This window comes from Falco rusticolus, chromosome 7, assembly GCF_015220075.1.
Source record: "Falco rusticolus isolate bFalRus1 chromosome 7, bFalRus1.pri, whole genome shotgun sequence".
Classification (NCBI taxonomy): domain Eukaryota; kingdom Metazoa; phylum Chordata; class Aves; order Falconiformes; family Falconidae; genus Falco; species Falco rusticolus.
Window position 1 is genome coordinate 2,895,426 of NC_051193.1, and position 17,839 is coordinate 2,913,264.

At 45.5% G+C, this 17,839-nt stretch overlaps 1 protein-coding gene across 3 annotated transcripts in view; it reads right to left on the minus strand.

Annotated features, from left to right (window-relative positions):
* IQGAP1 (IQ motif containing GTPase activating protein 1) overlaps window positions 1-16,375 on the minus strand; it is an 80,459-nt gene extending 64,084 nt beyond the window's left edge. For all 3 annotated transcript variants that reach the window (XR_005105508.1, XR_005105507.1, XM_037395882.1), the window contains exons 1-2: window positions 16,242-16,375; window positions 14,716-14,815 (exon numbers count right to left, since the gene is read on the minus strand). Coding sequence is in view for 1 of the 3 variants with exons in the window: in XM_037395882.1 (XP_037251779.1) it covers window positions 14,716-14,815; window positions 16,242-16,296 (155 nt within the window). In the remaining 2 variants the exon portion in view is untranslated. The remainder of the gene's footprint in view (window positions 1-14,715; window positions 14,816-16,241) is intronic.
* Window positions 16,376-17,839: the final 1,464 nt, after the last annotated feature.

Consider the following 17,839-nt stretch of genomic DNA (forward strand, 5'->3'; position numbering starts at 1 on the left):
AACTGGGCTGGGGGGAGGAGAATCTCTCCTTAGGATTTTATCCCCACACACACACAGAGTCACCACATTCCCAAATGCACAACAAAAGTTACAAAATAGAGGTGAAAGCATACCAACCAAATGCCAGAAAGGGGCAGGGACAAATAGCTTTAGAAAATTCAAGCCTCCCAAACTGCTGTAGGATCATCTGCATCTCCCCTAGGCAACTGCTCTACGCTCACTTCTGTTCCCTTTCTATTTTATTTTTTTTTGATAGCATCTGCCTGCACTTTATGACTATCCAGTCTAGCAATCTGGTGAGCACAGCTGTTGCTGCTGCCTTCCAGCCACCTCAGCCATATTTACCACAGGAAGCGATCACCAAGGCAGGCACAGGCCACAGCTGCCCGACGCCTGTTCGTGGTGTCAGGCCAGAAGCTCCCACCCCACACAGCCCCACACCCGGTCTCTGACAAAGGCCGGTAAGAGAGATGCAAATAAACAGCCTTTTATGAAACGAGGTAACCGACTGCTCAGCTAAATATGGCTGTGTCTATTCATACTTACCTACGTGACTGTACATAGCATGTGTTAATTGATGGAACTTTTATTTTCAAAATAGTTTATGAATGTCATGTTTGTGAGTTTATCTAATGTGCAAAAATGTATTTGGGAATTCCAAAACTATTACAATGCATAAAAAACGGGCCTTAGATTTGCTTTCACTAGCTGTATCTCACACACAGAAAGTACACAGGACTTGAATGTTTTGCTTTAACACTCAGGAAAAAGTCATACTAACTATAACCAATGAACAGACAGGTTTTAGGCAACCTAAATCAGACTCATAACCAGAAATGCCTATGGATATCTAGCAAAACATTCAGAAGTACTTATGTACGCCAGTTCCCACCTCCTGTAGTAATCAGTGAAGATCAGCTATTAACCTGCAAGAACATTTTTTTAAATAACATTTCACTTTTTAGATCTTTGAAGCTATTGCTCTGTGTGAGGTGGGTTTTTTTTTTTTCCTCCTTAACTGAAAAATCCTCATTCTTCTCATGGACTTAAATAAAATAAGCTTTCTTGCACTTTTTCCCTCTCATGTCTCTACCATTTACAAGACTGAACAAAACATTCCAAACCGATCGCATTCTATATACTGCAATCAATTACAAAACAGAAGGTAATTTTCAAGAAGGTCTTATAAAAGAAGTTTTTTGTAAACTAACATACTTCTTTCTTTCCCTTAACCATGAGCCACATGGTCTTAGACCTCACCCAGATACTGACAGCCAGCTCGCAGGATGCAAACCTTGAAGTTGCACCCTCACTCGCACGCTGCAGGAATTCGGAAGAGGAACAGCCAAGTGCCAGCACTGCTCCAGACACAGACAACACACATCAAACAGAATCCAACCTCTCTTCTCCCATTTTGCTTTTAGCACTCTAAGGCAAGATAACCCCTGTGTACCCAAGCAGGGCAACGCCACATAAACACACCGCATATCAAGGACACATGCAAACAACTTCTTTAGCATTGAGAGAGCTTTTCTTAACTGGTACAGGCAGGCCTGGTACAAGCCTTAATCTCCCCTCCAGCCAGGAAAAGCCCAAGTGTCCTCACATGGCACGCTTATGTCTGCACAGGTGTACTGGGTTTGCATGGTGAGGTTTTGGTGGCAGGGGGTCTACAGGGGTGGCTTCTGTGACAAGGTGTCAGAAGCTGCCCCCATGTCAGACAGAGCCAATGCCAGCCAGCTCCAAGATGGACCCACCGCTGGCCAAGGCTGAGCCTGGCAGCGACTCTGGTCGCACCTCTGGGATAATGTGTTTAAGAAAGGGGAAAAATACGCTGTGCAACAGCAGCTCGGAGAGAGGAGAATATATGAGAGCCACAGCCCCGCAGGCACCCAGGTCAGTGCAGGAGAGGCAGGAGGTGCTCCAGGCACCAGAGCAGAGAGTCCCTGCAGCCTGTGGTGAAGACCATGGTGAGGCAGGCTGTGCCCCTTGAGGGACATGGAGGTCCACGGCGGAGCAGATATCCACCTGCAGCCTTCGGAGGACCGCATGCTGGGGCAGGGAGATGCCCGAAGGAGGCTGTGACCCCGTGGGCAGCCCACGCTGCAACTGGCTCCTGGCAGGACCTGTGGCCCCATGGAAAGAGGAGCCCAGGCTGGAGCAGGTTTGCTGGCAGGAGCTGTGGCTCTGCAAGGGACCCAGGCTGGAGCAGTCCACTTTGAAGGACTGCACCCTGTGGAAAGGGCCCACACTGCAGCAGTTTGTGAAGAACTGCAGCCTGTGGGAAGGAACCACATTGGAGAAGTTTTTGAAGAGCTACCTCCTGCGGGAGGGACACCACGCTGGAGAGGAACAAGAGCACGAGGAGGAAGGATGGGCAGAGACAACGCCTAATGAACTGACCACAACTCCATTCCCCTGCACCACACGAGAAGGAGACAGAGCAGCCAGGAGTGAAGTTGAGGCGATGGAAGACAGGAAGGATAAGGGGAAGGCGATTTAAGATTTGTTCTTATTGCTCATTATCCTACTCTGACTCAATTGGGAATAAATTAAATCAGTTTTCCCAAGTCTGTTTTGCCCATGATGGTACTTGCTGAGTGATCTCTCCCGGTCCTTATCTCGACCCAGCAGTCTTTTGTCTTATGCTTTCTCCCCCTGTACAGTCAAGGGGAGGGAATGAGAGCAGCAGCTTGGTGGGCACATGGCAGCCAGCCAAGGTCAACCCACCACAACAAGAAAAAGAGTCCTCTTTAATACCCCTTCATAAAGTGGTCCTCCAGAGCAGCCAGACAAGGGAATTATTATTTACTGTGGTACACAAAACCCCGATTATGCACAAGCCATTCACTGTGCTTCAGCACATTATTGTCCAAGCCATCCCTGCCCCAGACAGCCCCCAACATGCCATAAAACATGCAACACACAAAAAAACCAAAGGTGACCACTGGAAAAAGAAAGCATACTCCAAAAAGCAAAAAGAAAAAACCTACCTTGGCACTCTGAAATCTAGTGAAGGATTGTAGACACTGCTGCAGAAGGCATTAAATAGAGGAAAAGGCACAAGTTTTACACCAGCTGGAGGTAAAAGAAATCTTCAGGAGGAAGATACAGAACGTGAATTGACCAAAGCTACTGTCTTTGGCCAAGTGAAAGTAGTAGGGAAAAAATTATTACCTATGACATGCACTGAAAACAAAAACAAGCTTGAATTTGATGTACTGGGAAAAGGAAACTCGAGGGGAAACCAAAGAGAGACAGCCACCTGACCAGAGTAATAAACTAGCAGGAAGTAAGAACAGGCATAAGTGTCTAGGCACAGATGATAAATCTAAAACTGCACGGAGATAAAAGTGGCCATATCAAGGCACACCTACAAAAGATGAATCTCTTTCTCTGACTGCAGCAACAGACTCCAGCTGTTTCCCTGGCATCCTGGAGGCCCTTGTGTCTCAGCAAGCAGATTCAGCCCAGTCACCCGACAAAGATTGTCCCCACCTGCCATCCAAAGGAAAAGGACAGGTGATTTTTGCCAGGTCAGCAAACTGGCTATTAGAGAATATTTAATCACTCTTAACTAGTACCAATACAGATAAGAGTATTGGCAAGAGTAGGAGTCTCCACTAGCCAAAGACGGTAAGAAGCAACAGCTAGAAGCTAAAGCAGAAAAAAGTACTGGAAATCACACAAACTTTAATCCACTGGAACAATCTACTTAGATACTGCCTGACCTCTCAGTACCTGGAGCCTCCAAAAAAAAAAAAAAAAAAAAAAATCAGTATTTGATACCTTTATGGTCTAACTCCATCACTGATGCATAGACTCACATAGTCATCCAGTCTGGGCTGGGTTTCAAAAAAAAAAAAAAAAGGCTGAGGTATGGGCTTTTTTAATACTTTATAGAGCGCCTGGGGAAAGACTGAAACACTTTCTCTCTTCTCCTTTCAGTAGTCTGGAGGGTAAGCAAAAGGTAGAATAACAGTTTTATCCTCAAGAAAATAAGTGGAAAATTTGCACCTGATCTCTCAAAGCCAGAACAAACAACTGCAACAGTAGAAACCCAAAAACATTCGTATGCTTCAGGTTTTGGCGGTTAATTAGCTAGTTTCACAATTCCTGGATACCTACATTTCGAAAAACAAGGACCTTTAAATAACTTACCTGTCCCTGTGCTGAAAAGGACTTTTATTTTAGTAAAGAGTAGTTTGCTTCAAAGGATTTCTGACACAGTAAATGATTCATCTTCCTCAAGCAATAGAGGTTGCAATAACATCTATTCATGCGGCTGCTGTAACAGGAAAATTTGGCAAGAATCTGGTAGATTGTAGAAAAACTGCAAGGAGAAGAGGGCAGAACCCTCTGTCAAACTGCGTTTCAGCAGTATATTCAGTATAACTGCCAATAGAAGCTGGAAACGAGCCAGCGAACACTGCTATCCAGCTGCTCAGTTCATACTACAAAAATGACAAATTACACCGCGCACAGATTTTCAGAATACCAAGCATTCCAGTCAGAACAACAAAACCTCAAGGGAGAGAAGCCGTCTCCCTTTCCCAGCTCCCCACCAGGTTCGCTCACCCTCGGGGTCAGGATTTGTGTAACTGGTTTTCCCCATCTTGTCTAGTACCCTGCACCGACAGACAGAACTGCAAACATGACCACCTTTTGCCCGACAACTCACCCTGAAAAAACAGTGCTCACAAAATCGGGCTGAGGGACACCAGCACATCCAGGCAGCAGGTGTCCAAGCTAAAGGAAGGCACCAACAATACTTATTTAGAATTCCACTCTTCAAAGAACATATTCAAAACCACCGGGGGAAAGGGGAGGCAAGTTGGCTTCCGCAATGGTTTAACAATCAACAACCTGGAAAACAAGACCATCAAGAGACTCAGTGTTCAAGATCAGCCCCTTAAAGTCTTCTAAAGCAGGTAAAGCTGAAATCACACCTGTGAACACACAGGGCTTTGCTCAAATCGGTATGACGTGTTAAGTCAGGTACTTTTACAGCTATTAAAATTACACTAGCAATTACCACAAAACAATCAGAACGGTAATTTGAAATATTCTAATGAGCAAGATCTGTTCCCTAAAGCACATTTTGACTGTCCACTGGTTTATAATTCTCTTCTCTAGTTCTCCATCAAAAGCAGCACTCTCAATTTCAACTCAAACAGCTTTGAGCTGAAAGGGAAATTGAAATCTTTGTCACTGCCCCAGAAAACAAAAAGGTCTGGAATTCCACTTAGGTCTATAACCAGTGTCTATTGAAGCTGTAAAGGTGGCAGGCGTGTAGGAGATGCAGTTATACCCGCGTACCAATGACACAGCAAAAGATGCCAGACCTTATAGAAGGAGCAAGCTGATTGTACTTGACAAAAACTGAAAACCAACCAGGTTTCACTCAGTCTCACGCACCAGAAAGCATTTAGTGCCCAAGAAGTCTGTCCAGCCATCAGGCAACCAGGAGGACGTTCAGGCTGTCCACCCAGCAGCAGGCCATTACACCCAGCTCAACAACAAGCATTAGGAGGTCCAGGATCTTTTGCCCTGACACGGAGGGCAACAGATGGATGCCATTTGTCAAGTTCTCCTCATCTCCTGGGCTCTTCCTCAGCTAGCAACCACATGCAGATTTAACACGTTACAGATGGGCCTTTTCACAGGCATTTGTAGCTGGCAGTGATGACTACCTCTGTCCTGTGCCACCTCCATGACTCACCAGGATTTGCTCACTGTGCTCTGTCTCCAAAGGGTGTCTCGTGAAACCAAACACAAACATTCTGGGGTCTTGATGACTAGCTGCTAGCCAGGCACTTGTAAACACCAGTCATTCCAACAGCCCTTCCCCCATCGCACAGGGTACCTCCGCATCTAGACATTTCCATTCACATCCAGTTAGCCCTGCTATTGCAATCCCTACAGGTGTGCCAAGCAAAATATGCATGGCTGCAGCTGTACCACAGCAGAGGAAAAAGCAGCCAGAGCAAAAGGGCAGCACCCCTCACGGTGCCTGCATTTGCCATCTGAAAGAATGGACGAAGCTCTGGCTTAAAGGCTTTTGTACTGCTAAGTATTGCCAACACCACAGGTACGGCATTTCGGGGGCAAATCATACTATCCATTCTATTGAAAGAAGAGGGATCTCATACTCCAGCAGATCATTCCCTCTATATGTGAATTTCAAACGGTTTTAGTTAAGTTACATAGCAGACTTGGCACCCATTCTTACAGAGGATCAGACGAGAAAATGTGCAGACAGCCTCAGTCCTTTATCCAATTCACCTGAGCACGGGCATTAGACAGCCATGCAAAAATCCCAAACACACACTTCTCTCTAAAATAACTCATTCTACCACCTCTGAACACACACACACACAAAAGAAACCCCAAACAAATCGCCCAAGATAAAAGATGATCTCTCAGAGAGGAAACAACAACAAAGTAAGATAACTTGTCACATCAGGAGTGCTCTGTTCTAGAGAAGTAGGTGGAAATTCAAAAGCGTTTCACTACAGTTTGTGCAGGAAAAGACTCAGTCTCTCAAGCGAAGAGCTAGAAAAGCAAGTGCTGCCCACAAGTAAAAGGTCCCAGAAGATTCTCATCATCCACAGAGACATTTTCAGTTCAAAGATACCAAAAGAAAAGGATTAGCAAGTAACATAAGCCAGATTTTTCCCGATGATTGACGCACCCTCTCTGGCAACACGCAGCTTGAACCAAAGACCATAATAATATTCTGGCAGTGAAATCCTTTCCCCCCACCTCCATAAAAGTAAAGAAATAAATAAATAAAATTAAAAAGTAAAAGTTCCACTGCAAACCTGCCAACAACTGGTACAAATTACCTTAGTATTTGCTCTTGCTGATAGGGTTCCTATCACATTTGCTACATTTGCCAAAAAGAAGAGCTTTCAGATGAGTACCAAGCACATATCTGTGAGGAACTTATCAGGTATGCAAAAATAGTTTTTGAGGCAAAATGAACCAGTGTGTTGCCAAAGCTAACTGCCTTGATCACCTACCATTGGAAACTGAATAGGCTTAAATGCTTGGAAGGTATAATATCACTAAAGTTATCACCTCCAAACTAAGTCGTTTTCTTGTAATTAAGGGTTATAAGCAGCACTCCACAGTACCCCATAGTCAAGAACTGTTACATGACAACTACTTGCTTTGGTTATTTTGGGCTGCTCTCTTCCTGTATTACATACAATATTCCTTCAGAAACCACCGTCCAAACAGCAAACCCCTGGTCTAGGAATTGAATTCTGTGCAAACAGCTGTTTCTCTCCTCCTGGCCTGCCTTTCATTAATATTTCCAGTGAGTCATAAAAATTTAAAAAAAAAAGTATTCAGCGTGAGGCAAGAATGGTGGTACTCCACCACTGTCCTCCTCCCCCCACCTCCCTCCACCCACTTCTTAGAAAAATATAGTTCTGAACGTGCATTCCAAGACACTTCCAGTCCAGACAGCCACTCCCTGCCAGCTGCATGAGGTCATCAATGAAACAGTACAGGAACTGTAGAGAAATACCTTGTCAAGTCCAAACAGGAGCTGATAAGAAGCCCCAGATGAAGCGGTGAGAGCTAAAACGCAACTACTTCAACTTACAACTGTTTCTAACAATGTGTTACCTATTTCTGGGTTACAATCTAACACGAGACCTGCACCATATCTCACAGAAGCAGAAATCAAAACACCACACACACAAGACCCCCAGCAAACTAATAACCAACCCAAAAAACAGTACGTGACCCAATTTACAAGTGGGAATAAAATGGAAATACAAGGAAATAAAAAAAAAAAAAAACCCTCTTGATGAGACTAGAATAAAAAGAGGAACCCTGGTTATGCCACGTAGAAGTTCTGCTATGTCAGTTAGTGACCTTCCCACCCACTCAGCTGACCTAGAGGGGTCACTTTGGGTGGGAATTCTGTAAATCATTTTCAGCCAAATGCTAGTTCCTGTGATACTGTGACTTGGATTATACATGAATATATTAAGACTCCCGACATACAAATATATCTACAAATACATCAATTCGTGAATGAGCTTATTTCTCTCTTGACTCTGCAACTGTAAAAATCCAATTATACTTCAATATTACAGATGGTTTCACAAACAAAACAAAAAAAGCAAGCCTCATTCTAAAGTTAGAAAATAAAAACAGAATAACTCCAAAGAGGAGTTATATATTTGAAATAAAACATGGTCAAACCAGACAGACGCCATTCAAAGGTCTCAGATTGCCTCCCATCGAAGTCTGAAGACCTCATCAGTAAGAGGAACTCTTTCTTAGCTTCTCCACTACAGGATACTAACTAAATTACTGCAGATGTTTTCTAAACATAATCAATTCCATCTTTAGATCTTTTCCAGCATGCAATACTGACCAGCAATTATTAGGAGGGGACCACTATGATCTGACGGGTTAAATCTAGACGCAGGCTGAGCCACTAAGGCAAAAGAGCTTTCACATAACATAACTACAGAATATGTTTCATACCTAGCCTGTGAACAGTTTAAGATCCACTGCATTATCTTTTCCTGTTATTTGCAAAGTTGCAATAATTTCTATGCTTCTGAGGTAATACAATTAATTGCCCATAAGTCACTGAAGGACACTAAACTGTAGCTGTGCTGCATACACCCTGGACATTAGAATATGAATGCAAATAGAAAAAAAGCTGAAAGAAACCCCATCCTACAAAGTCAGGTTTGAGGAGAGAAAGCAAGACATGAAGAAAAAAGAAAATAGAAAAGAAAGGAAAAAATGAACGAGCTCAGACATAAAAAGAAAGGTGAGGATTGTTTTGGGTTTATTTGAGGTAATCCAGAGTTGCATTACAATTCTTGCTGTCTCGAGATTTACAATACAAACAAAATTTAAATTCTTCAACTGCAGCTCTGGTTTACGCCCCCTAGGTTGTACTCCACAAACTGCTATTACCACTTCACCCTCAGAATCCTCCAAGAGGTAGCGCACTAACTCTAAGCTTCAAAACCCACAGGAAACTTGCCTGTATCTAATTTGCAGATTGATGTAAGCAGGATTTAAATAAGATATTCTGCACATGACTTGCTTATTTAAGGCACACTGAGAACTGTACAAAAGTAAGTGAGAAAGCCTAATCCTGCTTTTCTCTAAGTACCCTACTGGTACTTGGCGCTCTATTGCAGCCCTGTTCTTAAGAAGCTCATATTTTAACTAAGCTACCTTAATTTTTCCAAGTTCAGGTTAATAAGATAATGGAATCAACGCAGTTTGTTGCCTTTCTGAAACAAATCTGTGATTTGCAACAAAGTCACCTCTTGAGACTAATTCTGTGTAATAGAGCAACTATCACATTTGCCTCACAGGCAGATTTCAGCCGTAGTGCACTACTTCTATCTTCAAACAAGAGCTCCTTCAACAACTGATACCTACACCTTTACAGACACTGATGATCCAGCATTACAGTTACTCACAGAATAAGCTCTACAGAGCATCCCATCCAGCACTAACTCTAAATGTGTGCAATCTGTCCAGATAGTGGCGTCCTCTATAATTCTTCCTCTTCTTTCTTCTGGGCACCCTACACCTCTAAAGATAAGAAACCTGTTTAAGCAGATCTTGGATGACTACACCAAATTCCAAGAGACAATGATACCCATTTCAAACCAGAAGCTGGAATTGAAAACCCAAAAAGATGAAGACCAGATTTTTTTCTTTAAACACTAGATTTCATTTAGGAAACAAAATTTAACTGGGTCTCCAGTAAACAATTTCAGTTTATTTTTTGCTTAAAGACACAGACAAGTTATTCCTGTCAAAAAAACCTCCTCCCCACTTTAAAGAGAGAGCGCACATGAGGGACAGGGGAAAGTAATTCTTATAGAAAAGCAATCAATGGGAAATGCTTCAGACTTTACCACACAGACACAAAATAGTAATTTCTCTCAATGGTATCATCAGTTTACACTAAGCCATCTTCTAATCTATCAGAAAGAAGGGGATTGCTACAAAATCATAGTATACTTCAAACCTGAACAGATTAAATCAGCAACAAAGAGCAAGCAGCACCCTTTTCTTGTTCAATAGGAAACATCATCTACAAGAAACCCCAAAAAAGAGGAAAAAAAAAAAAAAAAGAAAAAGAAAAAACCCCTATGGTCAGATTCCACCCTGATGCATACAAGAAATGCACTGCTTAGGCACAATGGAAGTTACACGCTTATTGGAAGCCACATAATCTGGGCACTAAAATGCTTACACCATGCTAGGGCATAACCCAGAAGGAAAGTATTTCCTGCTATCCCAGGGGAAAAGCATGGTCCCATCACCCAGCAAGCCAGATAAGGAAACAAGAGAAAGAGGCAACAAAGTTTTAGTTTCCAACTTTGAGAACTTAAAATATTCCACATTGAAAGACAAAGCTTGAAAAAGCCTTTTCCAAATGAAAAAATGCCGATTTCATCATGAAAGTGCCACAATACCCCAATAAGTAGCCCACGTAGGAAAAAAGGCTATCAGACAACACAGATCAATAATATTATAGTGCACCAGTTGGATAAGGATCACAAAAAGTTCTTTTGGGCTTCTTCTGTTCTGCATAAGTACACCCTTACCCTTCTACGAGCACAAGCTGCCCTGTTACAACAGAACAGAGTACCACTTACAGTTTTATCTGCGCTGCCACAGCTTTTCTGTATAGATTGCTGTGACTGAGACAGGGGCAGGGAAGGAAAAAGAATCACAACCACCAAACACACACACAAAACACCAAACTTGAAATATTACACAACACTTATTCATAAAGCCATTTTTATTCAAGATTGAAGTATCTGGTCCAAGCATAGTACAGGAGCCCCTCTATTCACAACCTCCATTTTAGCTCCAATTTTCATTTCAATCTCTTTCATGATCTTGAGCAACTTAGTTGCACGCCCTGCCTCCCCTTCTCCAGCTACCAAGAATAATGCCTGTTTCACCAGACTCTTGCACATCAGTAGCTGAAGTCAAAACCTGTTAAATAACAATGGAGCAACAGCGACAGCTGAAGAAAAAGCAAAACAGGCTGGAATACCATTAAGTACATACAAGTTATTGCTATTCTTCTGACAACGCCTCTGATGTTTGCTCCTTAGCAGACAGGTACTCCAAACAACTTCATGAAATACTCAAAGCTACTGCATACGCACTGTTATACCACACAGTTCAGAAATCAAGGCTTTTCTGGATTTTTCATTTCAGCATGACATGGGGTGCTAGCCAATTTTCATCTTACCTTATTTTAACATTTATGAAACAAAATCATTTCTGCTTCTAGATTCCTTATCTGTTGCTTGGTTAAAGGGATAGCAAGCCTCTGACACTGCTGACGCAATGTAAATCAGCATGTTATTATTCACACCATTTCAGGGGCCTTTAAGTTCTAGAAAAAGTGAGTATCAACTACAGTGTTTGAATGCAATATTACAAAGTAATACGATAATATGGCTACAGGGGGAAGAGGGGGACCACCAAGAGCTGTTCTTCAGCTGCCTCACGCCTGCCCCAGCTGCCGTCAACTTTACAACACTCACCTTTTCAGCTTCCGAGAGTGTGACACAGGGCACACCAGATAACCTTCCTCTGCTCCTAGGTCCTCCTCTCCTTACAGATACAACCTCCATTCTGAAAACCTCTTACTGTGAAGAAAGATTATAAAACCTCCGGTCCACGCCCATAGTTCTGAGGCACTGTTAGCAACAGCACAAGCAAAATGCTGCAGCATCCAACTCACACGTTATGCCTCAGTTACACTACCGGCAAAGAAGTCAAACACAGAAAATCTCAGACCAAGGACATCAATTTCAAATATAATGATCTCTTACAGTTCTGGTTTAGTGGTTTTTGTTAAACTCCTTTCCAACAATGCAGCCAAGGGCCCTCTTTCAGGCTGTACTAGTAATAATAAAAGAAATTTAAAGGACAATTTACAAAAAGACTACTCAGCGAGGAAAAAAAAAAATTCTTGGGAGTAGACCATGAACTCAAGCTTTTCTACTCTCACTTCTATATCTTAATTATTAAGCTAAGGCGTCTGGTCCTCTCCTTCTGGTCACTTAATCTTTAACTCTTATGGAAAGTGGTATGGGTTCAGCTATAGGAGTCAGGAATTCCCACACACGCAGGAATAAGCAGCCTGGAGGCCACTGAGCAAACATAGGTTGAGGGTTGGAAAAAGGGTATTTGAAGCTCTCCAAGCAGACCTTCCACTTAACACGCTCCAACTGCCAAGGCAGATACGAGGAAGGCTGTAACACCACTACATGCATTTTGAGCAACACAGCTGTTGCTTCATTCATCACAAAATATACTGGCAACCACTAGGCATTAACTGAAACATCTGAAGGCTCATCCCAAGACCAAACAGCGAGGAGAAAAAAAAAAAAAAAAAGTATCTTCTTTCTGACAAGGTGCAGCAAAATCAAATGCCCAGCCCCTCAGTCTCATCAATACCAATGCAACACTTGGAAGCAAAGGTAAGATGGCCAATAAACTTAAGAGTCAAAAATTATTTGTCTAAAGAGTAAGTCTCCATGATTAAGAAAGAGCTTAATTCAAAATATTAAAGCTGTTGCTGTGTAAGGCATTTTTGCCTGATTTTTTTTGCAAATCTGACATGGAATTGAACGGACAAGCACCTCAGAAAGCATGTACTCTGATGCCAGTCACAGAAAGAGTCCACAAGTGATGGACCTAGGGCTCCTTCAAGCACAGACAGCGACTACAGCGCAACTCATCTCTCCCCGTCACCCAGCATTTGCTCCTAAAGTCTTTGGATTCAAAGGGAAGGAGTTACTTAGACATATAGTCAGATCTTTCTCACTACTTCAAAACTCATCCAAATCCATACGTACAGAAAATTATTATCTGCTAATAACTGAGCAGCCTCTGCGGATCCATAGTAGTGACAATTGTTATGAAGCACCTAAAAGACTATAGCATAAACTGAGTGCTCGATGCCACTTCAAAAATATATAATACGTTCCTGGTAAGGCAGCATAAACTACTGAAATCCTGGAATTAATTCTTCCTTTATACTCTGACAGTAGTGAACTTGCAAGAATGCAGCATTTCCCACTCAATGAAATCACTACAGTAGAACCCATCTGTCTTGCCAGGGAAGACTTACACAGATTTATCCCAAATTCATCACCCAGCCCATGGAAGAGAAAGTTTTCTTGCTCTTAATCCATGTCATCTATATAAGGACAAAGACAGATTGAAGTATTCGGTGAGCCATGACAAAACATGCCGTTGACTACTCAGATCAAGGTTTTATGAATGTTCTGTACTTTCCTGCTGCTCCAGGAGTTATTTTCTGTGGCATACACATTCGCTAGTTTGCACAGATCTTCGCAGAAACAAGGAAACTCTAAGCTCATAATCCATTTCCCAACTAATTACAAAATGCAAACCAAAACATTACCCTTAACTTTCAGAAGTGCTGGGGGCAAAGGGAGTCACCAATACAAACATTACCTGACCTCTTTTTTAATTTACTCTCATATTATGTATTAGATCTCAATAATGTATCTTTGGTCTCAATCTCAGCTTCAAAAAAACATTTTGAAATTTCAAGTAAAATACTCCGTTTATACAAAGGCATGAAAAGACCCAGCTGAAGGGAAGGAGTAGACAAACTGGTCTGTCTCATTCCTATCCCCCCATGTACAACATACAGGATTGAGTATTTGCAAAAAGATTGAAAAATATTGAAAAAATATCAACAGTAAGTCTTCATGCATTCATTGTTAGTATTGGTTCTTTTTCCATATATAGCATCTACTGTGTTCTGATCATACTTCCCTTAACTGAACGAAGAAACACAGCATGCTTACATGCTTATTAAACATGGAGATGACACAAAAGCTACACACATGGACAAGAACAAGATAAAAATTATTTCAAAATATTTAACGAAGACCAGGAATAATCAAATGTGGCAGGATCAAGTGAAGGCAGCACACCTTCAAGGCAAAGGACAGCAACTCAGCAAAACTCTACTACATCACACCGTTACAAAAATGTAGATAGCATGCCACAAAGTAGGATAGTAGCATATCTATCGGGGTACTCAAAATAATCCTTGTGCTTTTGTAAGTACGCATGTTAATGCCCTGTTGAACGATTCTTCTCTGTTTTGGCAGTGCACTTTCAGAAAGACACAGAGTGAGCAGAGAGAAGTCAGAACAATCCAGGCAAACGTACTAGAGAACTGTTAAACAGGATGCACAGAGAAATACACGAGAATTTGGTTTTCAGTCTAAGAGAAGGTAAGCGCAAGCGAAATACACTGTTACAATTTGAATTTGTAAAAGGTTGCAATTAAGATAAAAGGAATAACCCCTTCTTCATGTCTATTGGTAAGTAGCAAGGCAACGTTGCACCAAGACACACACAAGTTAGTTAATAGGGAGAACCCATCCAGTGATAGGAATACGGGAGCACTAGAGCTCTGGAGTCCTCGTCAGAAGAAGTCTGTAAGAACAGGTTAGATAAGCACACCGGGGATCAGTCACTTTTGTGGGGATTTTTGTTTGGGTTTCTGTTTTTCAAAATGAATCTCTATAGCTACTGGGAAACACAGACAAGAGGTAAGCTGCATCCAAATTATTCCCACTATCAAGTACCGCAACTTCTTTTAAAAGCATGGGCAGTTTCAAAACTACTTATTCTTACCTCTTTGCTTCCTCCAGATGACAAAGGTATTCATAGGCAACATTCTGGCGTCTTCTTTCATCCATTTCCTCTGCTGTTAACCTCTCATTATCCAAGACAGCTGCAAAGAGGCAAAACACATTCTCAGGTGGTTGAAAATTGAATGTAACTGAACAGGCACACCAAAAATCAGATCTAACCTTTCCCACAGAAGCTTATCACAGGTTTTATTTGATTCAGAAAAATGAAGGATGAAATATACCTATTCTTTGCAAGCAATAGAAGACACCTCGTCTCTTTAGCCTTCCTTCCTTGTCACACAAACTTGCCATCTTCCCTCCTTCCAATTTGTCAATTTGACTGATCCAACTTCTCCCATCTTCTTAAAAACAGTCCTTCATTTTCTTATTTTCTTCTAGCTTTGCCTTTCTCTTCCTCAAAAGCACATGTGCGACCACATGTCCCTCCATCTATCCTCCAATTTTGGTAGTCAAAGATTAAGGCAGGACAACAATATATATTCACATTACACAGTCCCTTCATGTCTTTATAGTGAATCTTGAAGACGGAAACACTACTCACAGTCCTCATCTGAAGGGAATCATTCGGAACCGCAACCTGTGCGTCATCTTTGAGCCAAGCTGAGGACCTACATAGGGCTACGAGCCTCAACCTTCCAGATTCGGCGTGTTTAAAGCCTCAGTGATAAAACCCTCTCTTTCCACCCTCACTGCTAGACACCGCATCCGCGCTCTCGTGTCAAAAAACCCACAAAACCAACCAACAACTTCTTAGGTTTTACGGACCAACTCGACTAATAGGAAACATCTCCGCACACTCGGCAACGGGGAGCTGACACCCGCCGTGCCCTCCACCAACCCCGCCGGCAACGGGGCGTCGGCGACAGCCCCGGGGGCCGAGGGCCACCTTGGATCACGCGGCCGAGGGTCCCCGCGAGGCCGGCCCGCCGCCCCAAAGGCGTCTTCCCCCGCGCCCCAACGCCCCCGCAGCGACACCAGCCGAGCCCGCCCGGGAGGGGACATGCCCGCCCCGCTCCCCGCCCGCCCCCGGGTGCTGCCCAGGTACCCCCGGGCGAGCCCACCCCCCCGCCCCGAGCCGCCCCCGCCGCGCCGCAGGCGTGTGACAGGGGCGGGGCCGCCCGCTAAGCCCGGGGTCGCCGCGGAAACAGGCGGGAGGGAAGAAGGCGGCGACCCCCCCCCGGCTCCCCCCGCCCCGCCCGCGGCGGACATCTTGGGCGAGGCACCGAGCCCGCCCGCGGCAGGCGACGGCGGGAGAGGCGATGGCCGCCCCCCCCCGCTCGCTGCCAGCGCCCGGCAAGGGAGGGGGGGGGCTCGGGCGGGACGCCCCGCGCCTCACGGCGCCCACCCCGCGGCGGGAGAGAGGCACGGCGGGGCCCACCGCCCCCGCGGGCCGGCGCCCAGAGCCGAGGCGCCGCGGCCGCCCCTCAGCGCCGGCCCCTGGGGGGGCACGGGCGGCGGCGGGCGGGGCGGCGGCTGGGCGGCCTTGCGGGTTCCCCCGGTACTCACAGCCATAGTGGGGCCGGGACATGGCCAGCCCGTCCACCGCCTCCTCCGCCGCCATGGCGCTGCGCTGGGCCGGGGCCGGCCGGGAGCTGGGCGCGGCTGCGGCCGTTCCCCTTCCTGCCGCTGCGGGTGTGGCGGGGGCGGAGCCGCCGCGCGCGCTGCCCCGCCCCGCCCCACGCGGGGGCCCGCGCCCCGCCCCGCGCCCACCCGTGACACCCCGCCGGGCCCGGGCCCCCACCCACCGCACGAGCGCCGCCCGACCGCGCGGTAACTTCACGTGGCTTCAGTAAGGTCACTGCTGCGGAGCCCCCGGCCTTGGTCAGGGCCGCGCCACCCCGGCGGGCAGCTCGGGCAGCTCAAGGCCAAACTGGCAGAGCAGGGGGGTCACCCTGAGCCCCCCAACAAGTCCCATGCGGCGGGGCCTCGCGGTGGGACACCACCAGCGTCAAGGTTTGCGTCCCCTCGGTGCCTGAGCTGTTGCGTCCTTCCCCGAGCGCAAAGGCGGGCGAGCTGCGGGACCGGGCCAGGGGACTCCGTGGCGGGTGGTCGCGCCGTGGGAGCTTCCCCATTACCGACAGACCCTGGTGCCGGCTGCAGTGGGGCTCCCGGCCCAAGGGTGGGCTCGGGCGGTGGCATGGGGGCCTTCGTTGCTGGTGTTGCCTCGTCTCGGTCCCTGTAACCCTCTGCAGGAAGGATTCGACATGTTGCTCCTGTTGCTCTGTTACCGTGTCATCCATAATAACTTGTACTGCTTCCTTTTATCGCACTGCGTGCTATTTCCCCTTATTACATCGTAATATAATGAACTGCATTTCTTCTTCTATTAGACATGGAACTCCTTTTTGCTCGGTTTCCGATCAGCAGAACACCCCCAAGCCTCTGCCCAGCCGGTCGGCTCAGGCCCCCTTCCACAGACCCTGCTGGGCCAGACTCTCTGCTCCTGCTGGGCTCCCACGCGGCGTCAGCCCCCTCAGCAGCACAACCTGGCCCTGCTGGACTCGGGTGTGCCCTTCCCATCTGAACAACTCTGCTGGCCACGCCAGGGTAACCCACCTGAAATGTCAGCCCCCGTTTGAAGCAGGGTGCCACAAAACATCAGCACACAACAGCAACGTTCAGCAGCACTGCCGTAGGAAGTAATTGTGCCTGGAAAGTTCCGTTCCCCTCCGTGCATGTTAAGCTCACCTATTACCGTTGCTTTGCCTGGTTCTTCTTCAAGAATCAGGGTACTAGAGATGCCACCACATGTCCGTATCAATTAGTCCTGTGAATTTCACCGCCAGGACATACCTTTACTGCTTAAGCACAAATTAAGTAATTAGGTAGACCAATAGCCTCTATTAGGAAAAGCATCACCAACAGGTAAGGGAGGCAATCCTTCCCCTCTTCCCAGTGCTGGTGAAACCTCATTGGGTCCAATTCCAGCTTCCTCAGTGCAAGGAAGACATGGACGTAACAGAACAAGTTCAGTGAAGCACTACAGCAACTGATTAAGGGTATGGAGCACCTGACAGGAGAGGCTGAGAGAGGACAGGACAAGAAGCAATGCACTGAAATTCATGAAAGTCCACTAAAACATAAGCAGAAACGTTTCTGCTCTA